We start from the raw sequence: 12,301 nt of genomic DNA, 5'->3' as shown, positions 1-12,301 counted from the left end.
GGGCCTTGGAGGGAGGAGGCGGGGCGGATAGTGATGGGCGGAGCAGACTAGTGAGGGTCTTAGGGGCCCGAAAGAAAGTCCATTCTCCCGCCGGGGACGGATCGCTCTCTACGTCAGTGTAGCCGCGTCGGGAGCGAGCTCGGACCAGAGCCGACTTGCGTCAGTGCCGAGCGCGCGCATCGCTGCCAGCTCTGGGGCCCCGGCAGGGCTGGGAAATGGTGGAGCGGGCGGAGGCAGGGGCGACCGAGTGTTGAGGGGAACCTGCGGACTCGGCCGAGATGGGATCGGGCGCGGGCTCGCTCTCTGGGACCCTCTGCTTCCTGTGGCTGCTCTTGTTCGGCTTGCTGAGTCCAGCCCTCGGTGGGGCTCGGTCAGGTGGGTGTCCGCCCCCAGGACCCTTTGGGATTCGGGTTTCCTAGGGCTGGGATGCTCGGAGTTACCCCGTGGTGCCTGGGAGTGGAGGGGCCTGGCCTGGGGACTGAACCCGGAGTCGGAGGCGGAGCCGCTCAGCTGTGTGTGGACAGTGCTCGGACCCGAGGCTCGGGGTCTGGCGCCCCAAATTCTTCTCGGCACTGTTCTCGGGTCTGGTTCCTCGTCCTCGGTCTCATGCTGGGCAGAGCCTTTTGCGGCGCGCCCCACCCCCATCTCGCGCAAGGCTGGGGCCCCCAGACCCTCTCGGGGCGACTCTGGGTCCGACCCTGACCTCGGGGACTCGGCTGAGAGCCTTGGAGGCTGGGTGCGAGCGGAGGTTTTGAGAAGTGCTTTGAGAAATGGAGCTTGCTCTTGCGTGTACAGTCAATGTCACTGGGAAGCAGACCGGGAGATGGAACTTTTGCTCCAGGTTATCATGATTTGAAATTTTGATGTTCATTTTATTAGCGGAGTCACCACTAGGTACACAGAGCTAAATTTAGCGATGGAATGGTGGGGGGTTCTCATTTTTTTCTTGGGCCATTTTGTTGTTGTAGTAAGAATACTTTTTTGGAAACGAAGTGCTACATTTCTATAGCCAAACGGTCTTTTATCTTCTTTTTTATTGGGTTGGTAATATCTAAAATACGGACAAATAATCCCTGCTCTGCTTAACTCACAGGATTATAGTGAGAATTAGATCATTTATGTGAAATCGCTTTTGACTTGTGAAACTAACCTTGAATATATAACGTATTTGTATTGGAGATGCCCAAACATAGTGGAAACAGATCGCCAACACACTAGCTTCTTTCTGGAAACACCTTCTTTCTTTATTTTGGCTCGTGTTAAATTATTGTTTGCACTGTTGTGTTTTCTTTATCAGCCATAGAGTATGATGGAGAATGGGGGTTTCTACTAAATCTTTATCTTGAGAGTTGTTCAAAGGTGAAGATTTCAGGGCAGGACTAAATTTAAATTTTTTCTTATGTTTGGTTTATTCTTTTTCAATTAGGTAAATTTGCCCCATTGCAGGAATTTTGAAGCTCTAAATGCTGAAACTTTATTGAATGGGAAGCTACCCAATCTTTTATGGTTGAGACTTTTTTTGCTGTAGTATTCTATATGGTTAACATTTACCAACATTTAAGGGGAAGTAGGTTAAACATCTGGAGTTTTAGTAATCCATGATTCTGTTTATTGCATACCCGCATATAGATGGATGGAATATCCTTATGTTTTCTAACAGCAGCTTTAACAGTTATGGCCAGTCCCTCACTGAAGCATGTGTATGCTTTCAAAATTTAGTCAGCGTTTATCAAATGCCTATAAACACCAAGCTTAATGCTTGTGGAGGGGCAGGAGGTGACCAAATGTGCTGAGTCTATCTGAGGGATATAGGGGAAGGTTTTATCGAGAAAGTGATATTTGAACTGATCTATATAGGTGAATGTTCAAGGAAAGGAGTAGGAATTCTTTCTAAGCAGAAGGGTTTTTGCAAGAGTATGGAGAGGTATGAGGACACGACTAGTTAGGGAATTATGAGAATGTCACCAGGCAGTCTACATGAAAGGGAGGCACGGAAAAAACCAAGGTAGGTTGGTACCAGCTGGGGAGAGTCTTCTTGTGATGTGCTGTGGGGTTTGGACTTTACCCTGGAGGAAGTTCTTTGGGCAGGACGGTTTTTAAGTAGGGATGTGACATAACTAGATTTGCGATTAATATAACTGGCTACACAGTGGAGGACAGAATATAGGAGGGAGGGACTGGAGGCTGGGAGAGAGCAGTTAAGAGGCTTTTGTACTAGTGTGCAATGAGTCAACTCATGTTTCCCTACGGGAATGTTCTTCCAAAATCAGCTGACCGAATTTTTGCAATACAGGATGTTTAAAGCAGCACTGAAACCTTTTTTGCTAATGAAAGAGGAATTTGCTTACTCAGTAAGTACCACCTACACATCCAGTTACATTAGGAGTTAAATAGGTTTTGTAGGATTTTTTTTTTTTTTTTTTTACCATTTATAACATTGTGTCGATGAGGAAATGCAGTGTAAATTCTCAAAAGCTGACACAGTAAACTTTATATATTTTTTTAAACTGGGGATGACAAAGGTACCTTTGTATCACTGTGAACAATAACAAAGGGAATCAGGCAGGTATGAAACCTCATCTGATTTCTTTTAAGATAGTGATTATGATGTGCAGACCTAGAATTTTTTTTTTTCAAGACTAGAATTCTAGAAGAAATGAGATTTAAGGCTTACTCATGGTGAATCACTATAAGATGAACTACATGGTAAGAACTTAGGTCTGTACTAATTTTGTTTTTAGGTGCCTGTGAATTATTTGAATTTGGTATGTTTGTTCTGAATAGGAGAATGTAGTCTTTTAAATATAAAGATAATTTGAGTTTCAGACTTTTATGTAAAAAACTAAAACATTTATAATTAAAATATGCACAGAACAAGTTGCTGGGTTCCAAGACAGTTTTCCAAACACACTTTAAATTTAACCTTACCGGGAATTCCTTGGCGGTCTAGTGGTTAGGACTCCATGCTTTCACTGCCGGGGGTGCAGGTTCGATCCCTGGTGGGGGAACTAAGATCCTGTAAGCTGAGTGGAGAGGCCAAATTTAAATAAATAAATAAATAATTTTTACCTTACCAAAGTTGACTTTATATGTGTGTGTGTGTATATATATATATATATATATTTTTTTTTTTAATCCTATTTTATGGTAGAATCCCCCCAAAGATGCAAGCTTTAAGTAACTGGAAGCATTTTCTTGGAATAGCCACAAGCTCAAATATATGACATAGATAGCCTCATGATATTTCTTTTTTTTCTTTGATGCCTAGTATATAGCAGAGTCTTGGAGTTATGCCACCTTTGTGTCAGAACTATGGAACTGCCGCATAAGTAAATCTGGTCCTCTAGGTATCTCAGTAACTAACCTCCCAACCACCCTGCCTTTGAATGCGGCCAACATGGACCGAATTAAAGTTGAATTGCACTTTGAATTGTATAGTCTTGTTCATATATTATTTGTAGTTTATTTTTCATTTTGTGAAAGTGTTAGTCAAATCATTTTCCCCAAAGTGATCATGTGTCGGGTACTGCTTGAATCACGCCCTTTAAGAATGAGTTAGGGAACCTGAGAAGTTCACTTATAAATACTTTGGTCAGTTTTTAAATATGCAGTTGTTTTCGTATCGGTTTATGTTGATTTTAACGTAAGAATTAGAGTATTTCAGCTTATTATAAGTAAAAATGATGTCACTGCCAAACATTTGTCATACTGTAGGACAAAACCCATTCCCATACATGGGAAATGCTTCTTTCCCTTTGACACATTTTCCTTTTAATGAGATTTTTTTATGGCTTAACTCATTTTTGGAAGGTGCCCCCTACCCCTTCCTTTAGTAGCCCCTAAGAACTCTCATACAAGTAGAGCCTGGGAGAGCCTGTTCCCCATCTATTGACACATTGGCTGCTTCAGAGGGGAGGGTAAGCAGTCAATGGCAGAGTAATACAGTGAAATGTGGCATTGCATTAACATGACAAATGTGTGGGCTGTGAGGATTTGTGGAAAATTGATACGAAAGATGCTAATCATAAAAAATAAAGCTTATTTTAGGTTGTACATGATAATTTGCAATTATGAGATCTATGTATGTATAGCTGTAAAGATCAAAAGAGGTCATTTACTCAATACATTTGTTGAATATCTACTGTACCAGTGCAGGAAATAGGGGATGAGTAAGGTACCGTCCTTTGTTTCAAGAAACTTAAATTCCTTGGTAGAGGAATTAAAATTCTTTAGGGCATTAAATCTTATAAATGGTGAGTGTTTTTCCCAGAGGGCCACTTACAAACAAACAGTAGCAAAAGCCCTGTTTCTTTTTAAATGTAAAAAAAAATTGTAACGGAAAAAAGTCAGAATGTAGGACATAACAGTGGAAATTATAATTATGTTTGAAGATAGCTATTAATATATAATATATGTTTACTTGGCACTGACCTTGTGAATGGAATGGAAATATATGGCTCAAAATAACAGCAATTTATGGATCTAATTGCAATTTCTCTTCAAGAAATAACTCAGACAACAGAATTATCTTCTTCATCTTGTATGTGAAACCCAGGTTTATTTTCTATAGTGAAAGTACTTAAGGGTGGCTCTTTGTTTACACAGTAGGCGGGAAGGAAAGGAGAAAAGCCCTTGGCTGAGGGTTTACATTTGTTTGCTTTGCAATTAGGTAGAATTCTTTTAACTGATATCCGTCTACATTTGTAACTGAGGAAGGGCTTCTGTGTCCAGGGCACAGAAAGCCAAACTCTGACAGCGGGTGTTTGCAGCAAAGTAAGGGTATGTTGCAGGGCGCCAAGCAAGGGAGTGGAAGACAAGTCTCAGATCCACTCCAGCTTGGCTTTTTGAGTGAAGTGTGTTTTTTTTTTTTTTTTTTTTTTAAAGGGGAAGAACAAAGATGCTGGGATTAATCATCATCTTCTGACATTTCTTAATCCTGGTTTTGGGAGTCAGAATGCCTCTGGTTTGCATTCTCTGGCCAGGTGGTCCATGGCTGGGGGCCTATGAGGGCATCTTGCCCTGGAGAAGCAACCTGAGTTTGTACGTGAATGATAGTAGTATCTACAACAGCAGTTTTAGGCACATAATGATGTTATCAACAACAGCAATCTTTGTCATCTGACTCTGGTTGATTAGTGTTCAGTTAGCTCAGGGTTGAGGTCAGAGGGGGCAAGAAAGGGGATAAAGTTTTGAATAGAGAGATTAATCATAAACTCAGTAAGGGGACTCACTTTTAGGGGGACTCAGTTTCTCAGATGCTATTACAAAACATGTATTTAGACTTCCTCCAAAACACAGTACGTAAAAATATCTAAGGAGTTAAAGGAAGAAAGAAGGGCAACTAACACCTTTTTCTTTCTTTTACTAAGTTTAAGACACTTTAAGTTTCATGTTTCAACTCTTACTTATTTTTTAATAAATTTATTTATTATTTTATTTATTTATTTTTGGCTGTGTTGGGTCTTCGTTGCTGTGCGCAGGCTTTCTCTAGTTGCGGCGAGCGGGAGCTACTCTTCATTGCTGTGCGCGGCATTCTCACTGCGGTGGCTTCTCTTGTTGCGGAGCACAGGCTCTACGCACGCGGGCTTCAGTAGTTGCGGTGCGTGGGCTTGGTAGTTGTGGCTCTCAGGCCCTAGAGCTCAGGTTCAGAAGTTGTGGCGCACGGGCTTAGCTCCTCCGTGGCGTGTGGGATCTTCCCGGACGAGGGCTGGAACCCGTCTCCTGCATTGGCAGGCGGATTCTTAACCACTGCACCACCAGGGAAGCCCTCAACTCTTAACTTTTATCTTCGGCCCATGTTTTCTAGTAATGTGACTTTTGATGGTGTGCATCAAATTCTGTCAAATTCTGATAAAATAGTTTGTATTTTCCATGGAGCTGATTGTATTAAGATTTTAGTTTTCATTGTGAACTCTATACCAGTGGTTTTCAGGGGGGGTGATTTTGCCCCCAGAAGGCATCTGGAAGATATTTTTAGTTGTCACACTGGTGGTGCCTCTGGCCAGTGGTGGGTAGAGGTCAGGGATGATCCTAACTATCCTACATTGCACAGAAAAACACCCACAGCAAAGAATTTTCTGGCCTCAAATGTCAATAGTGCTGAGGCTGAAGCTTTATAGTACAAATAATGTTGATGCACGTCCTTTATAGTGACATGGGAAACTTGATGTTTAGATTCCCATGAGAAAGTGCTACTATTTGGAATTAAAAACAAAAAATAAAAGGAATTTGGGGAAAATCTATGCAAGGTATGAACGGGAAAAAGAATAAAAATAAGCCAGGACTAGGGATGAAGAAATGTTGAAAAAAATACAGGAAGAAGGCGTTTCATGCAACCAGTGTATATTGTTTTTCAATGACATAAGCAAAATATGTGCATTTCTTATGATGTTTTTGAACTCCTATGGCGTTCAGAAAGTGGATCCTTGGATTTTAAAACCAAGAAGTCCGTATCAGAATAACAGCTCTTATATGTAAATAGAAGTTATTTTGGGGTGGTATAATGTTGAAAGCCTTTAAAAAATAAATGATTAGTTTTTATATTTTTTTCAAAACAAGAATTGTGCATTAAAATGGAAGAAAGGCTAGAATGTGTCTTATATTCCTTTATTGGACTTTCATTCTTCTCTAACAATCTAGGTAAAAGATCCGTAGCTTCAGTCCTGGCCTGAAACTAGCTATGTGACCTTATAAAGTCACTTAACATGTTTCAAAATGAGAGCTCTTTAAATATGTGCCTGCTCATTTGTAGTTGTCTTTTCTGAGGCATTTCTTTTTCTCTGTGATGTTTGCTTCTGAGCTGTGATGAAAAGATTTCAGTTTAGTTGCGTATTGTTTAGCTTCTAGTATAACAGTTGCCTGAGCCTATTAACATTTTATCCCTGCCTGTAAGGATTTACTTAAGAAATCTTTTACTTTGAAATAATTATAGAATCATAGGAAGTTGCATATAAATGCACAGGATGATTGACTTTTTTTTATCATATGGAGCTTCTTCTCTGTAACCCACTGAAAGCATTTATTCCTGCCATCTGTTCCTGCCATTACTTCTAGAGTGACTGTCTTAGTAGTTGAACAAATTACCATGATCTAAAAGAAAAATATTAAGGATAATATTGAAATTTGTGTTTTTAGGAATTTGAGAAAACTGAAGGTCCTTGAAAGGTTTATTCTGGGTGAGGAAATAGTCCGGTACCTCAGTTAATTTAGGATGAAGGATATTTCTACTTAGTGATTTGAAGCCTGCTTCTATCAAGGCCATGGATTTCTTTTGACACGGCTCCCAGTTGGCAACTCCAAATATCTGAAAGATATTTTATCATAGTATGTCGTAAGTGTGCCTTAGATCAGCCAGCCCCTTGTTGCTTTTGTGAGTATTGGAGTCTATTTCTGGTATTTTTATGTAATGACGTGAACCCCCATTTAGATGGTATGTTATGCCTAATTATTAAGATTTAAGGGGTTGACGGGTAAAGAGTTTGCAGAGTGTTAGTATGACATGTTGTACTGAATGAGATATAATTTATATTTTCCTGTTTACATTGTATCTTTAAAAATTCCAAACTAGACAAGGTTATAGACATTTTTTTTTTTAAATTTTTTATAGCTACTTTATTTATTTATTTATTTATTTTTTTGGCTGTGTTGGGTCTTCGGTTCGTGCGAGGGCTTTCTCTAGTTGCGGCAAGTGGGGGCCACTCTTCATCGCGGTGCGGGGACTGCTCTTCATCGCGGTGCGCAGGCCTCTCACTATCGCGGCCCCCCCCCCCGTTGCGGGGCACAGGCTCCAGACGCGCAGGCTCAGTAGTTGTGGCCCACGGGCCCAGCTGCTCCATGGCATGTGGGATCTTCCCAGACCAGGGCTCGAACCCGTGTCCCCTGCATTAACAGGCAGATTCTCAACCACTGCGCCACCAGGGAAGCCCTATAGACATTTTTATGTACAGTGTTAGCTTGTGGAAGGTTAGGTGAAGATGCTTCATTTTAATCTGCATTTGAGAAATCTGAGAGGCATAAGGCAATTAAGGAGTGAATGAACATAAGTTTGGATCCAAAGGAGAGGAGAGAGCAAGAGTGAGAAGGTATCATAGTCTGGATGCGAGGTTAATGAGGCTGATGGGAAGACAGGAGGTGTTGAGATAGTAGATAATCAGTACTTTAAATAGTTTGTGCTTTTCTTTTTTAATTGAAGAAACACTCCTTTTTCCCCCTTTTAATTTCAATGGTAATTTGGGGTTTCAAAATACTCATTATAAAAACAAATTCAAACAATACGGACATGCATGAGTACAGGAAATAAAGCCTGAGTCCTTATCTCATTACTCTCTGGTTCTATTCCATCGTGGTAGCCGCTTTAAACAAGTTTGGTACATTTACTTATGACGCTTACATGTTTGTTTATGACACATCTTATAGTCTCATATATATGATATATGTTGTAATTGTAACTTTTCATAGACACTGTAAGTAATACAGAGCTTATAAAGTGAAAAGTCTCTCCTCTCATCCCACTCCTGATAGATAACTACTTAAAAAATAATTATTTTACTATCGAAAATTTTAAACATATACAACAGTAGAGAGAAGAGTAATGAACTCCTCTGTACCCATTACCCAGTTTTAATATAGTTTCATATGTATCTCGTCCCTCAAACGCACACTGGATTATTTTGATGCGAATCCTGGATGTCATGTCATGTTGCCCTTGAATATTCAGGATGAATCTCTATGACATAAGGACTTTTAAAGAAAACATCACCCACAATATGCCTATTACACTTTAAAAAATTAATACTAATTCCTCAAGATCATCACATATCTATACAGTGTTAAAATTTCCCTGGTTGTCTCAGAATTTTTTTTTTTTTTCTGTTGATTTATTTTAATTAGGATCCAGATAGGTCCAGATATTGCATTTGGTTATATGGCTCTTTTAATTTATAATGGTCCCCTCTTCCTCCTTTTCATGACACTTATTTGTTCAAGAAATTCTACTTAATGAATTTATTTCCTAAATTGATCCCCACTGAGTAGAAGCTGTGAATCTGTTCTTCCCTCAGTGTTTCTGTTTGTGTATGCCATTCTCAAGCCTCCTCATAACAAATGTGGTTTTGGTATATGGAGACATATAGAGATAGAGATTTTTCATCCGTGGTCCTTAGATGGTGACCATCTACTTCGTCAAGTTCTCTGAACAAACTGACATGCCATCATAGGCAGTTATGCTGGAGGAAGAAGAGATGTGTTGGTTGTATTGAGAGACTGTATCAGATGCCAACATGGGGTGTGCCTTCCTAAGGGATTTGAATGGGCCATTTTAATTATACCCAAATTTTGCTTAAGTGATGAGTTTACTTTTTTTCCAGTTATCTTATTTTTTAAATAATATATGATTATTTAATACCTTTGATAATTTCAGAAATACAAAATGGAAACCTAACAATAAAACTTTGTATTTATACATAAATCCTGCTTGACTGCTTCAATGCAATGAACCAAAATGGCTTTCTGCTCATTGTTTTATTTATTTATTTTCATTTTAATTTTTTTAGGTAGATTTACTTTTTTTTTTTCATTGAAGTATAGTTGATTTACAATATTGTATTGGTTTCAAGTATACAGCAAAGTGATTCAGTTTTTTATATATATATATATTTTTCAGATTATTTTCCATTATAGATTATTATAAGATATTGAATATAGTTCCCTGTGCTATACAGTAGGTCCTTGGTTTTGTTTTTTTTTTAAATTTTATTGGATTATAGTTGATCTACAATGTTGTGTTAGTTTCAGGTGTACAGCAAAGTGATTCAGTTATGCATATACATATATTCATTCTTTTTCAGGTTCTTTTCAGTAGGTCCCTGTTGTTTATCTGTTTTACATATAGTGGTGTGTATCTGTGAATCCCACACTCCTAGTTTATCCCTCTCCCCTCTCAATTGATGAGTTTAGAACCCAGGCCCCACTCAGACGTGACTCCACTGTGTGGTGAGCTGTACAGGATTGGAATTGGGAGGAAGTCTTGCATGATGGTTCTGAGTACTTCATTTTTAATACATTTAATCTATTCAACTTTTTAGGACAGATTAGTGGCAGTAATTTCATTGGAGATAATTGCTACATTGTTAGGTATGTATTTATTAGAGTTAATCCATCAGGCATTAAAAGTAACTTTTCCCTCTTATTGTCCTTTAGACTGTTTCGTAAGTATCCCCGTACCATCTCGGGCTGTCATTCATGTTGGGTGAGGCTGGGAAAAGAGACAGGAGTGAACGGTGCCAGGTTCTAGATGCCTTCCCTCCATTTCCTGACCAGAGCAGTTTTTTCCTTGTGTTTATGCCTTAAGATTTCTTTTAAGACGAGGGATTAGGGTTTATAGCTAAAAATTGTTTGAAAATGATTGCTGTGTATATACTGTTTGGATAAAGGCTGACATCCTTTTTTAAGAAATACATTTCTTCCCCCTCATACTTATCTAGTATATTGCTATTTTCCTATAAAACTTTGTATAAAGCTATATATATTTTAGTGTGGGAACATCAGATGATTTTTCTATGAATTGAACATTCAGCTTTTGATTTCCATTGTATTTTAGGACATGTAGTTTTTCAGGTTCAGTTGTTATATAATGTTTGTTATTCCCTTTTCTGTAGGCTTTCAACAGACCTCCCATCTCTCTTCTTATGAAATAATAACTCCTTGGAGATTAACTAGAGAAAGAAGAGAAGCCCCTAGGCCCTACTCAGAGCAGGTAAGTTATCTCTTGAGAAATATATATGTATTTAAATTTCACTTTTTTTAAGACAAGGGTGTTATTTTCAGGAGTGATTGGTTCAGTGAGTAATGTCAGCCAGTGATTATGGCACTGGTGTCCATTGGACATTATTCTAGTAAAGTGACAAACTGATCCTTAGTAGCTTTTTTTTTTTTTTAAAGACAAAATAATCAACTTGAAACATAAGAGGATGAAATAGTCAGTTAAGTAAAATTCTATGACCAGGGTAGGATGCTGGTTACATAGATTTCTGACCCTTACCTGACTGGTGATGGTTACAGTGGTCTTGTTATACGAATTAGAATTCACCTCTCTGTCAGTGTGTGATAGGTAGAGTACTACATGCTGTATCTTTACTGACACTGGAGAATAGTAGTGTGTTATATGCATGTATTTCATATCTGGGAATGTTTGCTCAAAAGCGAGTTTTATCTCCATATCAGAAGAAACATAATATGCTAACAGGGAAACCAATGCACAAAAATTAATTTTTATGCTATTTTTCTCTTACTGTAAAGCTCAGAAATAATATATTTGGATATTAACTGACTTTGCAAACCCTTCAACTTTATAGAAGTATAATTTAACTTTATTATAGTTTAACAGTAACAGGTGATGAAGGATAGAGAGTTTAGCTTATTACCTCTGAATTACCGATATATTTCTAACGATAAGGCAGCTTGTCCATTGTTTAGGGACTAGGCATAGTGAAGAGAACATTGGAGTTACCATCAAGAGCTTTTAGCCTTAGCCCTCCCTCTGGGTGCTACCACGAATTGGGTAGATCATTCGTCTTCATTTACTTCTTTATAAGTAAGGAATAAATGACTCTAAGATCTCCTTCCAGGGGAACAGTTTATAATTTTTCCTTGTTTTGTTTTGAACTGGACATTCTACTCTTTGATTTTTGTTTTGCCTTTAGAGTAGAATTAATTTGTGTTTTCATTGTTATTTTTCCCCTTTTCTTCACTTAGCAGCACAGGGACGATGTTTTCCACTTTATCGTGTCTCTGATGACCTTTATCAACACTGCACACATAGCTACTTGGGATTGTAGTAAATGTCCTGCGTGCACCCTGATAAATATTTGGGGAAGAGGTGGAAGCACTGTTTAAGCACTGGGGATATGGCAGTGAACAAAACAGACAAACTCCATGCCCCTGTGGAGCTTCCATTCTCGTGGGAGGAGAGGAGGAGACAAATAAGCAATATAGATTAATAATAGAGATTACTTAAGATGGTAAGAAGTGCTATGGGGAAAATTAAAGCAGGGAGGGGGTGGGGAATGTTGGAATTGGGGGTGGGGGTGAGGGGGTAGGAGGGTTTGTGTTTTTTAATAGGACAGCCCGGGAAGACCTTACTAAGAAGGTAACCCTGGAGCAGAGCAAAGACCAGAAGGAAGGGAATGAGCAACCCAGGCAGCTGTTTGGGGGAAGAATGTAATATCACAAAACAATTCTCAGATCCTCAGAATTCTTCTCAGAGGAGATGAAAGTGATGTTTTTACGTCCTATGTCTGTCCAA

The 12,301-nt window shown here is 39.0% G+C and overlaps 1 protein-coding gene across 2 annotated transcripts in view; it reads left to right on the top strand.

Moving 5' to 3' along the window:
• The first annotated feature begins 44 nt into the window (after window positions 1–44).
• The window catches only part of ADAM9 (ADAM metallopeptidase domain 9), a 103,281-nt gene continuing 91,024 nt past the window's right edge, over window positions 45–12,301 (top strand). The window contains exons 1-2 of one of the 2 annotated variants that reach the window (XM_036838671.1): window positions 45–375; window positions 10,656–10,753. In XM_036838671.1, coding sequence (XP_036694566.1) covers window positions 279–375; window positions 10,656–10,753 — 195 coding nt within the window. In that variant the 5' untranslated portion in view covers window positions 45–278. The remainder of the gene's footprint in view (window positions 376–10,655; window positions 10,754–12,301) is intronic. The other variant, XM_036838672.1, reaches the window with a different exon arrangement.

This window comes from Balaenoptera musculus, chromosome 21, assembly GCF_009873245.2.
Source record: "Balaenoptera musculus isolate JJ_BM4_2016_0621 chromosome 21, mBalMus1.pri.v3, whole genome shotgun sequence".
NCBI lineage: Eukaryota > Metazoa > Chordata > Mammalia > Artiodactyla > Balaenopteridae > Balaenoptera > Balaenoptera musculus.
Note: the sequence above shows the minus strand (reverse complement) of the source record. Positions and strands in the feature narration are given on the sequence as shown.